The sequence below is a fragment of the Argiope bruennichi genome, chromosome 6 (assembly GCF_947563725.1).
Source record: "Argiope bruennichi chromosome 6, qqArgBrue1.1, whole genome shotgun sequence".
Lineage (NCBI taxonomy): Eukaryota > Metazoa > Arthropoda > Arachnida > Araneae > Araneidae > Argiope > Argiope bruennichi.
In genome coordinates, this window is record NC_079156.1 from 101,318,923 (window position 1) to 101,334,080 (window position 15,158).

General features: G+C 28.7%; 1 protein-coding gene across 1 annotated transcript; it reads right to left on the bottom strand.

The window, feature by feature from the left end:
- Positions 1-5,721: 5,721 nt before the first annotated feature.
- Positions 5,722-8,502, bottom strand: LOC129972696 (adult-specific rigid cuticular protein 15.7-like). The gene is made up of 3 exons (XM_056086920.1): positions 8,450-8,502; positions 6,477-6,581; positions 5,722-6,387 (listed from the first exon to the last, which is right to left on the bottom strand). Exons 1-3 carry the CDS (start codon positions 8,459-8,461, stop codon positions 5,869-5,871), a joined length of 636 nt encoding a protein of 211 aa, XP_055942895.1. The 5' UTR covers positions 8,462-8,502; the 3' UTR covers positions 5,722-5,868.
- Positions 8,503-15,158: the final 6,656 nt, after the last annotated feature.

The window sequence follows — 15,158 nt, forward strand, 5'->3', positions numbered from 1 at the left end:
TTAATAAATTATATATCTCGATAAATGTAATTAAAAAAATTTTTATTTTTATTTTCAGTATTAAATACAGAATGTCCTTCATATTTTGATCAACTAGCAAATTTTTATAACTTTAGAAATATGCATACTCGTCAAACAAACAAAAAATTGGATCTAAAAAATTAGGATCTTGCTTCTTTTGAATCAATCAGTGAGCTTTTGAAAAATTTTATAATGCTCTAGATTCTTAATACTCACAATTATTACAATATTTTTGGCACATCAAATTTTAAATGAAAAAAGTTTCTTAATTTTCAGATTTAAACTGATGACATTATGAAGCTTTGAATATCCGATTTTAAACCATTTCAAGGGTCACCTCGATGAAGAACAGCCATTAATGCAGAACACTTCCTCGACACAATTTGCACAACATTATCATGAATATTCAATGCTACTTTTGAAAACAGAAAATCGGAACATTACTAAATGGCAATTTGAACGGGGCGATACAAAATTTAAAGAATCATAAAATTGTCAAAAGAACTTCTATTGAATGAAATATTATTACCAGTATTCTTATTATTATTATATGTTGTAATTATTTATATTATTTGAAGCTTTTTCCCATGGGAAGTAAATGCTTATATCTAATCATTTAGAAATTAGCTACTGAGCCAGGACTTGATTTAAAATCCTATAGATTACTCAGTACCAAACTATATTAAGTAACATGACTAAATAAAGGTTTTAAACTGTTTCGGCTTTAATGGGCATATACGTCCCAGACATCAGATTTTATTCCTTATTATAGAAATAGATCCTACTTTAATACAGAAAATCACAGAAAGAACTATCTATTTTTAATACGGAGTTCAAATTTTGATCAAGTAAAAGTCTGGTTGAAGGAATTAAGGCAATATTTTCACTTAAAAAAATTTTCATGGGTCTATTACAATAATATATCTCTTTCATTTGTATGTTTTAAATAATAATCATAGCAAAATATATAAACATCTTACAATTGAAGGAAAATTTAAGTGAAAGGAGAGTTTAGATGACGAATGTGTAATCTAATCGACAATTACGGAGAAATTAAATAAAATAATGAAAAATTCAACATAAAATTGATGTTTTGAAAGTATATGTGTAGAAACTCAAATGTATGCAGTTTCATGTTGATACCTACAGTTAAGGAGTATGAAGAGCTTGAAATAATTTTTTCATTTCATTTGTGAAAGTAATGAGTTTTTAAAAAAAACTTAGCATTAAAATATTTGTAAATTATTAAGTCATTTATCACATTTTTTTACATAATCATCAAAATATAAAAATATTAAATATCTAATAAAAATTTAAATAATAAAATACATTTTTTAAATGGAAGATTTAATTTAATATTTAAGAAATTCTTTTAGCTAAATGATATATTTTGATTTTTATTATTCATTTTTTTTAGTCACTGTCACTTAAAAAAATATTGAAAAAGTACAGTTTATACTTTAATGATTCATTTAAAGTTATAGTTTCGAAAAATAATTTTACGTGTAAGAACTGAATTAAATTTTTTTTTCAGAACGAGAACTGATTGATAATTATTTGATTGATGACTTATGTATACATGCTAATATCTTGTTATGACTATACTTTAAATGTTTGATTTATAACAATTTTAAAAAAAGGCAAAAAAATATATTTGTTTAATATGCAATATACTACAAATTAAAATAAATGTTAGTCGTCGTTTCTGTAAATGAAACAAATGGATTTAAAAATCTAAACATTTTAAGAAGAATCAAACTTATATTCTGAAACATGATAATATTTCGGGCTTGATTTATTTATTCTATTTCTAAAATTTACTCTAAATCATATAGCAGCGAGAGGATGCATAGAAAAATATATTAATCATCGTCATGATGCCGTTAATATAAATCCAGTAGCTGAAAAATAAAAAAAAGAAGTATTTTTTTAAGCATATTTAAATATTTCAAAAATCTATTCAACAAAAACTTGAATCTATTAAAATTAAAGAAAACTATTGTGTAGAAAAAAAACTTTTATTTATCATTCAAAAGATTATTTAAAAATAAATTTTAAGTGGTATAAAAATGCTTCGTGAGAATTATCCGTAGTTATCGAGAAAAAAAAAGTTACAACGCTTGCTCATTTTTTTTATTAAAAATGTAATTAAAATTTTGTAGAAAACCTTTTTCTTTATTAAGTGACTACTATCCAAGAAATAATAACATGCCGCATTTAGTAGCTCTACATCGAATAGTCTGATATATAGAGCGCTTACAATAAATTACTCCTGTCAGATGACACAGTTTGTAACTGCTGTCCCAGCCTTGATTGTTGCTTGTGACCTTGACCTTTTGACGTGTGACTCTAACCTTGGTGGTTAGTTGCTTGTGAAGACTGCTTGACAATGGTTATGCTTCGCTTAAACCCTTGTCGTATTAAAATTTTATTAAAGTTAATTGAACATGGCAAAAGATATAAGTACCCCTCTGAATTTGCAGCGATGTTTTCTGGTTCTCATTTTAGTTTTTCCTAAATATCTTTAAAACTCCCCAATTCCCACACTACACGCTTATATCAAATTATAGAATATAAAATTCCGTACATTTTCCAGCTTCTATTTTTTTCAAGTTTTATTATTTTTGCAAATATGGGCTATAAACTACTTTTTCGTTTTCATTAATTTAAGATCCCCTACATCATCAAATACGCATGTCACCAACTTGAAAAAAATATTTTAAGAATATGCTTTCATTTAAAAAAAAATTGTAGTTGAAACTCCATTTGTTATCTTTTTATTAATTTTTTACAGTTTCCAGCAATTTAAGACCCCCTAGATCATCAAATCCGCATGTTACCAACATGAAAAAAATATTTTAAGAATGTGCTTTCATTTAAAAGAAATTGTAGTCGAAACACCATTTGTTATCTTTTTATTAATTTTTTACAGTTTCTAGCAATTTAAGACCCCCTAGATCATCAAATCCGCATGTTACCAACATGAAAAAAATATTTTAAGAATATGCTTTCATTTAAAAAAAAAATTGTAGTCGAAACACCATTTGTTATTTTTTTATTAATTTTTTACAGTTTCCAGCAATTTAAGACCCCTTGATCATCAAATACGCATGTTACCAACATGAAAAAAATATTTTAAGAATATGCTTTCATTTAAAAAAAAATTGTAGTCGAAACACCATTTGTTATCTTTTTATTAATTTTTTACAGTTTCCAGCAATTTAAGACCCCCTAGATCATCAAATCCGCGTGTTACCAACATGAAAAAAATATTTTAAGAATATGCTTTCATTTTAAAAAAATTGTAGTCGAAAAACCATTTGTTATCTTTTTATTAATTTTTTACAGTTTCCAGCAATTTAAGACCCCCTAGATCATCAAATCCGCATGTTACCAACATGAAAAAAAATATTTTAAGAATATGCTTTCATTTAAAAAAAATTGTAGTCGAAACACCATTTGTTATCTTTTTATTAATTTTTTACAGTTTCCAGCAATTTAAGACCCCTTGATCATCAAATACGCATGTTACCAACATGAAAAAAATATTTTAAGAATATGCTTTCATTTAAAAAAAAATTGTAGTCGAAACACCATTTGTTATCTTTTTATTAATTTTTTACAGTTTCCAGCAATTTAAGACCCCCTAGATCATCAAATCCGCATGTTACCAACATGAAAAAAATATTTTAAGAATGTGCTTTCATTTAAAAGAAATTATAGTCGAAACACCATTTGTTATCTTTTTATTAATTTTTTACAGTTTCCAACAGTTCTCCGACTCTCTATATTTTTGCGATTTTTACCAATTATACGTCGTTTGGGGCCCCATGTTGTATGGTGATTCTTTATCTTCCTGATGCCTATTATCATCCCACTGAATTTATCGATCGAATTCGGCAACACCCTGTATAAGTCATAGAAGCAACTAAAATTCCTTTTCAGTGGATTGAACTTTTGTTTCTATGGAATGTATGTCGTCGACGATATTAAACTTCACGCTTTATACCTTAGAAGTGTGAATTCTCAATCAACGTTGAAGTAATTGTTTGCCTCTAAGCAATATTAATTCCCAGTCTCCTTCATAACACATGAGAAGCGTGTAAATATTTTTAAGTTGTTTATAAATCATCTACACAGAAGCGAAGTAAATTCATTATGCTTCTGATTAAATTGGTTAAATTGAAAAATTAATATACATAACTGTAATACTGATTGAGATTTAGAATTTATATATAATTATTGTTATTATTATATTATTCCGAAAATTTCATTTCATTTACACAATTCTTTTGCCTTTATTGACAGTTGCTACGACAATACTTCGGAATTGATCCTTTTGAAGAAATCAGCCTTCAGTCTTATTTCTTAAGAAACACGCATTGATGAATATCCACTATAGCAGATAAAAGTCAAGAAATGTGGCAACTGATTTGAAAATATGTCATTCAGGTTAAATATTTTATGAGCGAAAAGAATATTTAATATCTTTTTCATTACTACGACTCCATAAAATGAATTATGATTCATATCCTTAAAGAATCTAATTACCTTCAGAACAGGACACTAAATCAACTAATTAAAACATTAAAATGCGTGAAAACACTTTTCCGGGTTTCTTTATCCAACTCTAAAGTAGAGATACATTAGCAAAATTTAATCGATGTTTAAACAGTTACTTTTCAATAATATTGTTATCCTGTGATTTTCAATGATATTGTTATGTGATTTCGAAAATTAAAGTGTAGTGAAAATCGATGTTGATCAAACAGAGAGAATTTTAATCATTGTTTTGTCTTAAAATGAAATTAATTTTAAATAAAAAGAAAGGTTTCAATTTCTGTAAAATAATTTTATAAATAAATCAAATGTATAAAAAAATTAATGATTTTTTTTCGCAAAAAAGCTAACATCAAAATTTTATATTATAAATAATGCCATTGGAAATGCTTAGAAATATTAAATATACAATTAAAAATTATTTTATGCCATTTATTATGAATCATTGTTACAAATTTTCATTTTTGTAAAACAATCTGTCAATTTCAGCTTGCGGTTTTGCAGAAGTTAGAATTCTACTTAGGAGCAAAGGCAAGTGAAATGAGGGAAAGGGAAAGAGATTAGAAAAATTAATTTCTAGCTTTTTAAACATTGATTAGTACAATCCTCGGATATTTCGAATAATAAATTTTTTCACAACAGTGTGCAGCTTTTGCACTTTTCCACAGCATCTTGTTTCAAATAATTTTAAATTTATAAAAGCAAAAACAAATATTCAAGTAATAGATGTTAAAATAACGGCTACACATTTTGTCTCATTTCAGCTTCAAAATGTTAAATACATTTAAATCCAAAAAGTATGACATTTTATAAGGAAAAAGTTTCATTGAATTAAAAACGGTTATTTCATAACGCTAAATCTTATCATGTTGCTGCTTCAGTGAGAATCAATACATATCAATCAATACATGTATACAAAAAAAATGTCAAATTAATTTTGAATTAATTTCGGTTCATCTTTATCTTTTATCTCACTACTTTTTACTTTGATTTTAGTGTAATAAAACTTTGAATATCATTAGGCATCTGAGTCAGAAGATGGTTAATTATTTGTAACAGAAATTCTTGTTTTAAATAAAATCATAAATAAAACACTAATTCTACATTAACAATAAAGCAAATCAAACTAGGAAATAGGCAATAAAATATTTATTTCACAATACCAACATTTATTTCACAAATGAAAATAAATTAATCTCTTCGTCCGGGAGTATTCGCCAATTTCTGTATCAAAAAACCATAACTCTTTGAACTTCAGCAGATTTAAATTCTAGTTAAGAACTGTCTTTAGTGGATGAGAGCCTTGCCAAGTCCCAAGCCATATCCGAGACCGAGTCCGTGTCCAAGACCCAGTGGAGCAGCAAGACCGAGTCCGTGTCCATGGCCAAGTGGAGCAGCAAGACCGAGTCCGTGTCCGAGACCAAGGGCTGCTCCGTGTCCGATGACACCTCCGTAAGCTACTGGGGCAGCAATAGCCAAGGGAGCACCATAGGCAGCAGCATGTCCAACAACAGCGGGTGCTGCAGGGGCTACGTGGTTGACGACTGGAGCGACGGGTCCGGCGTAGGGACTGGCGATGAGGGCGGCTGCTGGGGCGCTGGCGGCGGTTCCGGGTTCGTTGGTCTTGACGGTGGCTCGGAATCCATGTCCGTCAGCGACGTAATCGACTCGTCGAGCCCGTCCGTCGATGTCGGCAATGGTGTAGGTTCCCTTCTTGTTTCCGTGGGCATCTCCTACTTCAGCTCGGGAGTTGCTGGCACCGAGACCGTCCTTGATTCCGTAGTTGAAGGCGTAGTTGCCGAAAGCCTAGTCGTTAAAAGACAATTTAGTATATGTTTGGAAATCCTTATTTGTGATATAATGGATTAGAAATGAAGAGCAAAATATGTGCTTACATCTTGAGTTTGAGCTCTGTTGCTGACTCCAGTGCTGACCAAAGCACCATGTCCGAGGAGGACGGATGCGTGGGTGGCTGCAAGGGCAGCGAAGAGGATGGTGATCTGAAAGAAAGGATGTCATTAATTAACACTTTATATATAGTATTTCTTTATAACGGAGGGTTGTTGTTGATTAACAGAAATAAAATAATATAAAACGTTGTGTACTTTCCGTAATTTTTCATTTTAAATAAAAACTAAATAAAAGTGATTTTATTGAAAATTTAGGATGATTTTTTTTTTTTTTTGCTTATTTATTACTTCTGGGTTGTTAGTGTTCCACATTAAAATTAAACGACACTAAAATATATTTTAAGGAACAATATTTTGAGTAAACTTTGGAAAAATGTTTATCATATAGTTTTTGTGTGTGTGAGTGTTTTATCGTTCTTTAGTCTAGAATAATAAATCTTCCCTTTTTAACTATTCTAAATAAATGGATTTTAGACTATACCTTTTTTAATAGTTACTAAATTTTCTTATTATTTCTCAGTTTTCACTTTAAAACATGATATTTTTTGAAAAAATGTCGACTTTTGAAATAATGTGAAACGAAGGAATTCGAAGCGTTATATATTTATTACAAATCTAATGTTTGGATCATAAGAATAAGGTTTGTACCTTAAAAAAATTATTTATCGTAGAGTCTGCTTTTTTAATATTTCATTAAAATAGTATAATAACTCTTCCCTTTATAATTATTCCAAGTTAATGAATTTTTGAATCTACTTTTCTTTTGATGCTTATTGAATGTTTACAATATTTCTTAGATTTCACATTTAAACATGAATTAAAACAATTTTTAATAATATTTAAAATAATATTTGAATAAAGGAATTCGAAGCATTATATATTTATTACAGATCTGATGATTGTATCATAAGAATAAGATTAAAATCTTATGAAATTTATTTAGATCGAATTTATGTATGGGAAAACATAAATTGGGAAAAAAATCATATCAAAATTTCAAATCATGTTCTTTACAAATTTTTATACTATTTTAAAATTTATTATTATGGAAAATCCATTTTATAGAAAATTCTAAAATATTTCGTGAATTTTAAAAAAATATATATAAATTTCTATCAAATGCATTTTGAAACCTAAAGATTGTAATTGAAAAAGTTTTTGATTGCTTGCCTAATAAATCTAATTCATTGAATAAAATTTTTAAAAATTGATTGATTGATTATGAAAGGAAAAATTACTTCATAATTTTTGAATTTTTAAAAATATTATTCATAAGTGTATAGAATTTTGAAACAAAATTTCTGATATTTCGAAACAATCATATTATAACACAAAATTGATCTTTACACCACTTTAAAATTTTCGAAATTGCAATCTTGATGATACTAACTTAACCGCTAAACAAATTTCTCCTTAATTTTTGATATATAAAAAATATGAATTATTTTTAACAATACTAAAAGCTAAAATAAAAACTATTTTCATTATTCAGTCAAATATTTTATCGCGAGATTTCCGTTCAGTGTGGAAGACAAACGAAAAAGGATTACACCAGTGAAATTTACAAGAAGAATAAGAAAAATGAAATTATAGTACAGACATAATTGGAATATAAATTATTTTGAAAGTTCCAAAATAATAATACATTATGAGATAGCATTACATCATAGAATTTGACACTAATAGCATAGCTCATATATACAATAAATGGAACCGATATAAGACTATTAAACCGATTTAAGACTATTTGATATCTGTCACCGTTTAATGCTTAAAAATATTTTGTTCGAATTATAAACATTAAAATATGCGTAACAAATTAAGCTGAAAGTAAACACATCCAGTATCCCCGACGTACTAGCTGGCCGCTTGAAACAACCGGCTCCTAATTTCAAAATATTTGAAATAAAGGGATAATTAAACTAAAAAAAAATCAATGAAATTCAGAAACAACTTACCTTAGCAATCATTTTGGATATGAAAGTAGTATCCTTAGGTTTGGAATACTGAGTACGAGTGATTAAATGAACCGCGTGAAGTCTTTATATACCGGCATCCGGCAAGGCCAGCCGCATTCGAAAGCGTGATGTACCAGTTTGTAAAAAAATGATCAGTTCCGATCTGGAATGTGCGTTGACAACCCCACCCAAGGAAACCCGGAGCGTACATTCCTGATTGTTTAACCTTCGCAAAAGTGTGAGTAAGTAAAAAAGAAAAAAATAATAATTATAAGTGATAGTGATGTACCAGATTGGAAAAAATAATTAAGCTAATCAGGAATGCGCGTTGACAACCGCACCCACAGAAGTCTTTAACGTCAAATTCCATTGCATTAACACTCAAAGTCCTAGGGATATTAAGCGTTAAGTAATATTACGGAATAATTATATGCATACTTGTGATATATTCATATGGTCGAAAATGATATATCAATTCAACCAATATGTAAAAATAATTGTTACTTTTTTATTGATTATTGATTTTTGTTACTATTGATGATTATTTTATGATTCATTATTCCTGTTTTGCTTTTTTATATTAATTTATTTATAGGATTAAGCGAATAAATGTTTTTCCATGATTAATTAGTGTTTTTCTGTGATCAAAAGCATAGCAATTACTCTACAGATATTAGCCTTGTTTTTCTTTGTTTAAAACTAGGTCACAGGACAAGATTTTTTTTAAAAATTCTAGAATATCTTAATTAATTATATACACAATTCATATTTCAGGAAAGTATTTCTTCAAATTTAATTTTTAAATGGAAATATTGATTTTTTTTAATAAAAATTACAATTATTGAAAATTTGAACGTATCGTATACAATGCTTTATCGACTAGCAAATTTTTGTAATTTAAAAATTAAGCACGCATGTCAATCAAAAAAATATTCGAAACAAATGAATTAAGTTCCTGCTGCAATCACTGAGCTTCTGAAAAATTTACATTGCCCCTGAATTTTAATATTTACATTTATTAAAATATTTCAGACACACCAATAATTTAAATGAAAGACGTTTCGTACTTCTGAGGTATAAACTTATAAAATTTTAGATGTTGTTAATTAGCTGAATTTAAATCATTTCACTTCCAGGAAGACCGTTAATCAATGTGGAATACTTCGTCGTGACAATTTTTCAATTAGCATAAAATTACCATAAATATTCAAGTGTTATTTAATTCGGAGAGTTTTGTTAGCAGAAAAGGGGAATATTTTTTTGCTTAAAATTTCTTTTATTTATTAACTTTCACAATTTGAACCGGTGGGATACAACATTTAAAACAACGTAAAATTTGAAAAATAACTTTTATTGAATGAAATATTATTGTTTGTATTCTTTACATTATTGTATGTTGTAATTCTTTATATTGTTTAAAGCTTTTTCTCAAAGGAAAATGCATGCTTACGTCTAGCTATTTAGAAATTAATTTTAGTGATGATGACAATGGTGTCATGTCCTCGTTACCATGGAAAGGGGGGGGGGCAGTAGCTTCTGAGGGTAAAGACCCCTGGGCAACCGAGGGCAGAAGTCTGACTTCTATAGTTCATATGAAGATGACACTCACTCTTACAACCCCACCTCTTTTTACAAATGGGCACTTTCACACACCTCACAGATAGAACACAGGGCGAGGAATAGCCTTGTTCGAAAAAGGACTCAAACCCGGGACGCTCAGATCACTGGCGTAGATGCTACCTCAAAGCCAGGAAGCAAGTAAATAACTTCAGGCATGATTTAAGTGGATATATTAAGAAATATGACTAAATAAATAAATGTATTCCGCATTAGATATGTTAAGACATATGACAAAATAAAAATTTTCAAAATCATGCCTTTCATTACTATTGGGCATATAAGCCCAGAGATCAGACTTAATTCTCTATTGGATAAATAAATCCTTTTATTTTATGGGATATCATAAAAAGAAGCATCCATTTTGACACTTAACAGAAAATTTTGATCAAGTAAATGTCTTGCCGAAATGGCTAAGGAATATTTTTCACTTTTTTTCAAGAGATTCATGGGTCTGTTACAACAGTGGTTCTTAACCTTTTTAAGCCGCGACCAAAATCTGAGAAATATGTTCATGTCGCGACCCCCAAAAAAAGTCACAATTTTTGAGCTTACTGAGTCTGCTCGCACGCAAAGCAATGGCGTGCGTATTACCAACACCTCCTATACTCTGTTTCACCCCAACTTGGCAGTATTGTAAAAGGCAGAAAATGTGACGCTCCGCGCTGGGAAAGAGTTCCCCATCCATTTTGACTTTAAAACAACTAAAATAAGCTGAAATTTATCAAATTATATCATAAATTACAGATATCGTTCTTTTTTATCAGCATGTATTTAAAATTATTCTCAAGTTAGAAGTGCTTACCTGTTAAATATTTTGTAAATAAAGCGAACGAATAAAACCAAAAGATTGACATAATGAAATATTTGGCGCGCTTCTCTTGTACGCCCTCGCCAGCTTTGCTCCATTTAGTTCTCACCGTTATTATCATCACACGTACTTTTTTTGCTCTCGCTTTTTAATCAGCTGATATTTTTTGATCTTGTTAATAACATTCATTTTCGATTGTTGATATTTATTCAAGTCGTCATTTCTAAAATGTCTGAAATTTGGTGAATTACTAACTTTTTTGGTTCGACTCAGCGCGACCCAAGAAATATGCTTCGCGACCCAATTTTGGGTCGCGACCCATAGGTTAAGAACCGCTGTGTTACAACATATCTCTTCCATTTGTATCTATCAAGTAATACTCATTGCATAATATATATGAAATATATTAACAACTGAAGGAAAATTTAGATGAAATAGAAATTAAGATGATGAATGTGTAACTTAATTAACAATTAATTGGAGAAGATTAAATAAAATGATAAAAAACTCAATATAAAATTAATTTTCGGAAAATATTTGTGTAAAAACTCCAATATATGTAGTTTCATGTTGATACCTATATTTAAGGCAGCATGAATACTTTTTTTAAAAAAATTTCCTGTTCATTTGCTCATGTGTGAAAATTTGTAATTTATTTAAAGGCATTCATTGCATTTATCTTATATAATCAATAAAGTATAAAAAAATATTAAATTTCAAATAAAAATTTAAATAATAAAATTCAATTTTTTTCAAAATGGAAGATTTTATTTAGTATCTAAGGAATATTTTTATGCTAAATAATATTTTCTGATTTTTATTTTTTAATCACTATCACTTTAAAAGACAATGAAGAAAATACATTGTACTTTGATGATTTATTCCATATTTATCATCGAGAAATATTTTTACGTGTGAGAGCTGAATTTTTAAATTTTTTTTTTCAGAAAGAGAAGTGATTAATAATTATTTGATTAATAACTCAAATTTACATACTATTATCTTGATATGATTATATGGTGAATAGTGTAACAATTTTATATAATATGACAATTTATAATATAACAATAACAATTATAAAAAAAGCAAAAAACCTTATTTGATTAATATGCTATATATTTCAAATTAACAAAAAAAAAATAATAAAACAAATAATGTCTAAATCCCCGTAAATGAAACAAATGATGCTTAAGAAACTAAAAATTTAAAGTAGATTCGAACATATTCTGAAGCATGATAATAGTTTTGGCTTGTTTTATACGATTTCTAAAATTTACTCTAAGTCATAAGTATCTAGAATATATACAAAAGAATTAATTTAGAATTGTCACAACTAGGGATTGCAATACCGGTATACCGGGATACCGAATACCGGCATTTTGAGTCATTTGAACAATTTTGTAATACCGGTATTCACAAGTTTAAATACAGGTTTTTCAGTATTTACTAGAAATTTTTAAAATTGTCACCACTATATGTTCAGAGATCGCCAACATAGCAAAATACTATACGTTTTTGTTTTTATGTCTCCCTAACGGGCGAAATTAATTAGCTAATTAATGGCTTAATTAATTGCTTAAATCTAAATTACCGAAACATGGATTATCCCTGAAGGAAGATATTGTATCCATAACGACTGATGGAGCAACAATTAGGAAGAAGTTGGAAAGTTGATTGGTGCAGATCAGATGTGCTATGCACATGGAATTCAGTTAGAAGTAATAATTGTATTATACCAAAAAAAATAAAGAACAGAAGAATCCAAATACTGTGGATATAAAAATTTCGGATTCCAACTTTGAAGAGAGTAAGAGAAAGAGTGATATTGACAATGAAGATAATGACAATGTAATTGTTGAAAAAGATATTGCTAATGAGGATGAAATATTAATCTATCAAGAATTGCTTCCTATAATTTATAAAGTTCGAAAAATGGTTAAGATATTTAAACGTTCCCTTATAAAAAAAGGATATATTACTAAAATATATACTAACTGAAAATAAAACAGAATATATGTTAATATTAGATTCTAAAACACCTTGGAACAGTTTACTCCTAATGATGGAACGATTTTTGAAACTGAGAAATCCAATCCAAAAAGCAATAATCGACTTAAACCTGTAAATTAATTTTTTCAGATCGTGAATTCGACTTAATATCCAGAACTACATCAGCTCTACTTCCAATAAAACTGATTATGTCAGAGAGATTCTAATTTATTAACAGCTAATGCAACAATAAATTTCATGCTGCAGTCACTGAAAGAACAGCACACATCACTATCTAAAGAATTATATATTACATGCATAAATCGCACAGGAGAAAAGCATACCGAAATAGAAAATGTCTTATGGTATTTAAATCATTATAATGATTTTAAAAATGAAAATGAAAAAGAAGAAAAGAAAATAACCAATTCAAATCTGATTATGTTTAGGGTAAAATTTCTTGACTTTTTATCCACAAACCTATCCACATTCAGAATTCGGTTTAATTATCGAAGATTATGATGTCACTACTGTCGATAGTGAAAAGGAATTGTCTTTTGAACAAAAATTAAAATTAGCGATAAATAAAAAAAAATTTCAACGAACCAAAATACAATACAGAAATTAGCTATATCTAAAACCATCCGATGAGAAATCGATTTATTTGAAGATGAGGAATTTAGAGGTAAATACTTGAAAAAAATATATCGCGCATTGCTAACAGTACCACCAGCTAGCGTAGATGCCGAAAGAGCGTTTTCGACTGCTGGTAATTTTTACACAAAATTACTTTTCAGGCTTAATGACAGTATAATTGATGCATTATGTTTTTTAAGATCACATTTCAAAAATTTGTAATAGTGTCACAGACTGAATAGTGATATTTACACTTTTTTTGTGGTGATTTAAATAAATAAGATGTTCCTTTACTTTTTTGTGATTATATGCTGTTATAATTTATAAGTTACAAATTATTTTTTTTGATATTTACACTCTCTAACAAAACTGGCATATAAAACAAAAAAACACCTATGTTTTCTTTCTTTTTCTAAAATTTCTAATACCGGTATTAAAACCGGTATCCCTTTATTAAGATTTAAAAAATACCGAATACCGGTATTGAAATTTTGGTCCGGTATTGCAATCCCTAGTCACAACACAATGAGTATAAATCTAACAGCTAAAAAATAATTTTATATGTGTTTTATATGTTACGGAATTTTATATGCTACTAAAACGCTTATTTTGAACTTTTTAAGTAGTATAAAAGTGAGTTTCAAGCGAATGTACCAGGGTTGTTGTGAAGAAACATTGCAGTTTTTGTTAATTTTCAATTAAAAATGTAATTAAAATTTTTAAATTTTTTCTTTTTCTTATTTTTACCCAAGAAATAATAATTCGTTGAATTTCGTAGCTTTAGGTGGAACGGTCTAACATATAGAGCTCTTTGAGTGACTTTTTCCTGTCACATGACTCAGTTTGTAGCTACTATTCTAAACTTGATATTATGCTCCCTGTTCCGACCTGTCACTGTGCTGCCCTCTTGCGGCAAAGGGAAAAACACTTCAGTGTATCGTGTAGCGTTAGCGAGTGTGTGTGTGTGCGTTAGCAAGGGTAGCGCCTGCTATGCAATGATGACCAGAATAAAAGGAAAAAGAGTCCAAATTTATTCTTGTGATTATTTAATAATGTGAGAGCTATCGACGTAAATTTAGTGCTTGTGTAATCATATGGTCCGTCTCGGAGGAGTTGAAATAGCGATCAGCTATGGATTACGTTTTTTTTTTTGTGTGTGAAAATATGCGAAGTGGATTAGCGTAGGCTTAGGAAACGAAAGTTGTAGCTTGAGTGGTGTTTTCTGTTTCTGTTCTCTGTGTTTTCGCGTATTCTCTCGTCCCAATTCTCAAGGATAATTATTGTGGGTAAGTGTTCAATTACTTAAATTTTCATTATGTCTTTGTCTAGTTTGAAGAAAGACGAATTAAAGAGTTTGTGTACGGAATTAAATATTAAATTTGCATCTTCCGCTAAAGTTGTAGATTTGATAAGTATAATTGAGAATAGTGACATTTATAAGCAAAGAATTGAGGTTGTGAAAAATTTAATTAAAGAGATTTCAGACGAAAGAAGTAAAAATTCGGATCAAGCCGAAAACGAAAGGCGTTCATTAGAACAAAAATTGGAGATTGAAAGGCTTTCGCTTTTGCGTGTAGAGAAAGAAATAGAGCTTTTAAAACTCAAATCCTCATCGTGTGAGCTTAACGATAATGAACAGAGTTTTAGTTTAGAGAA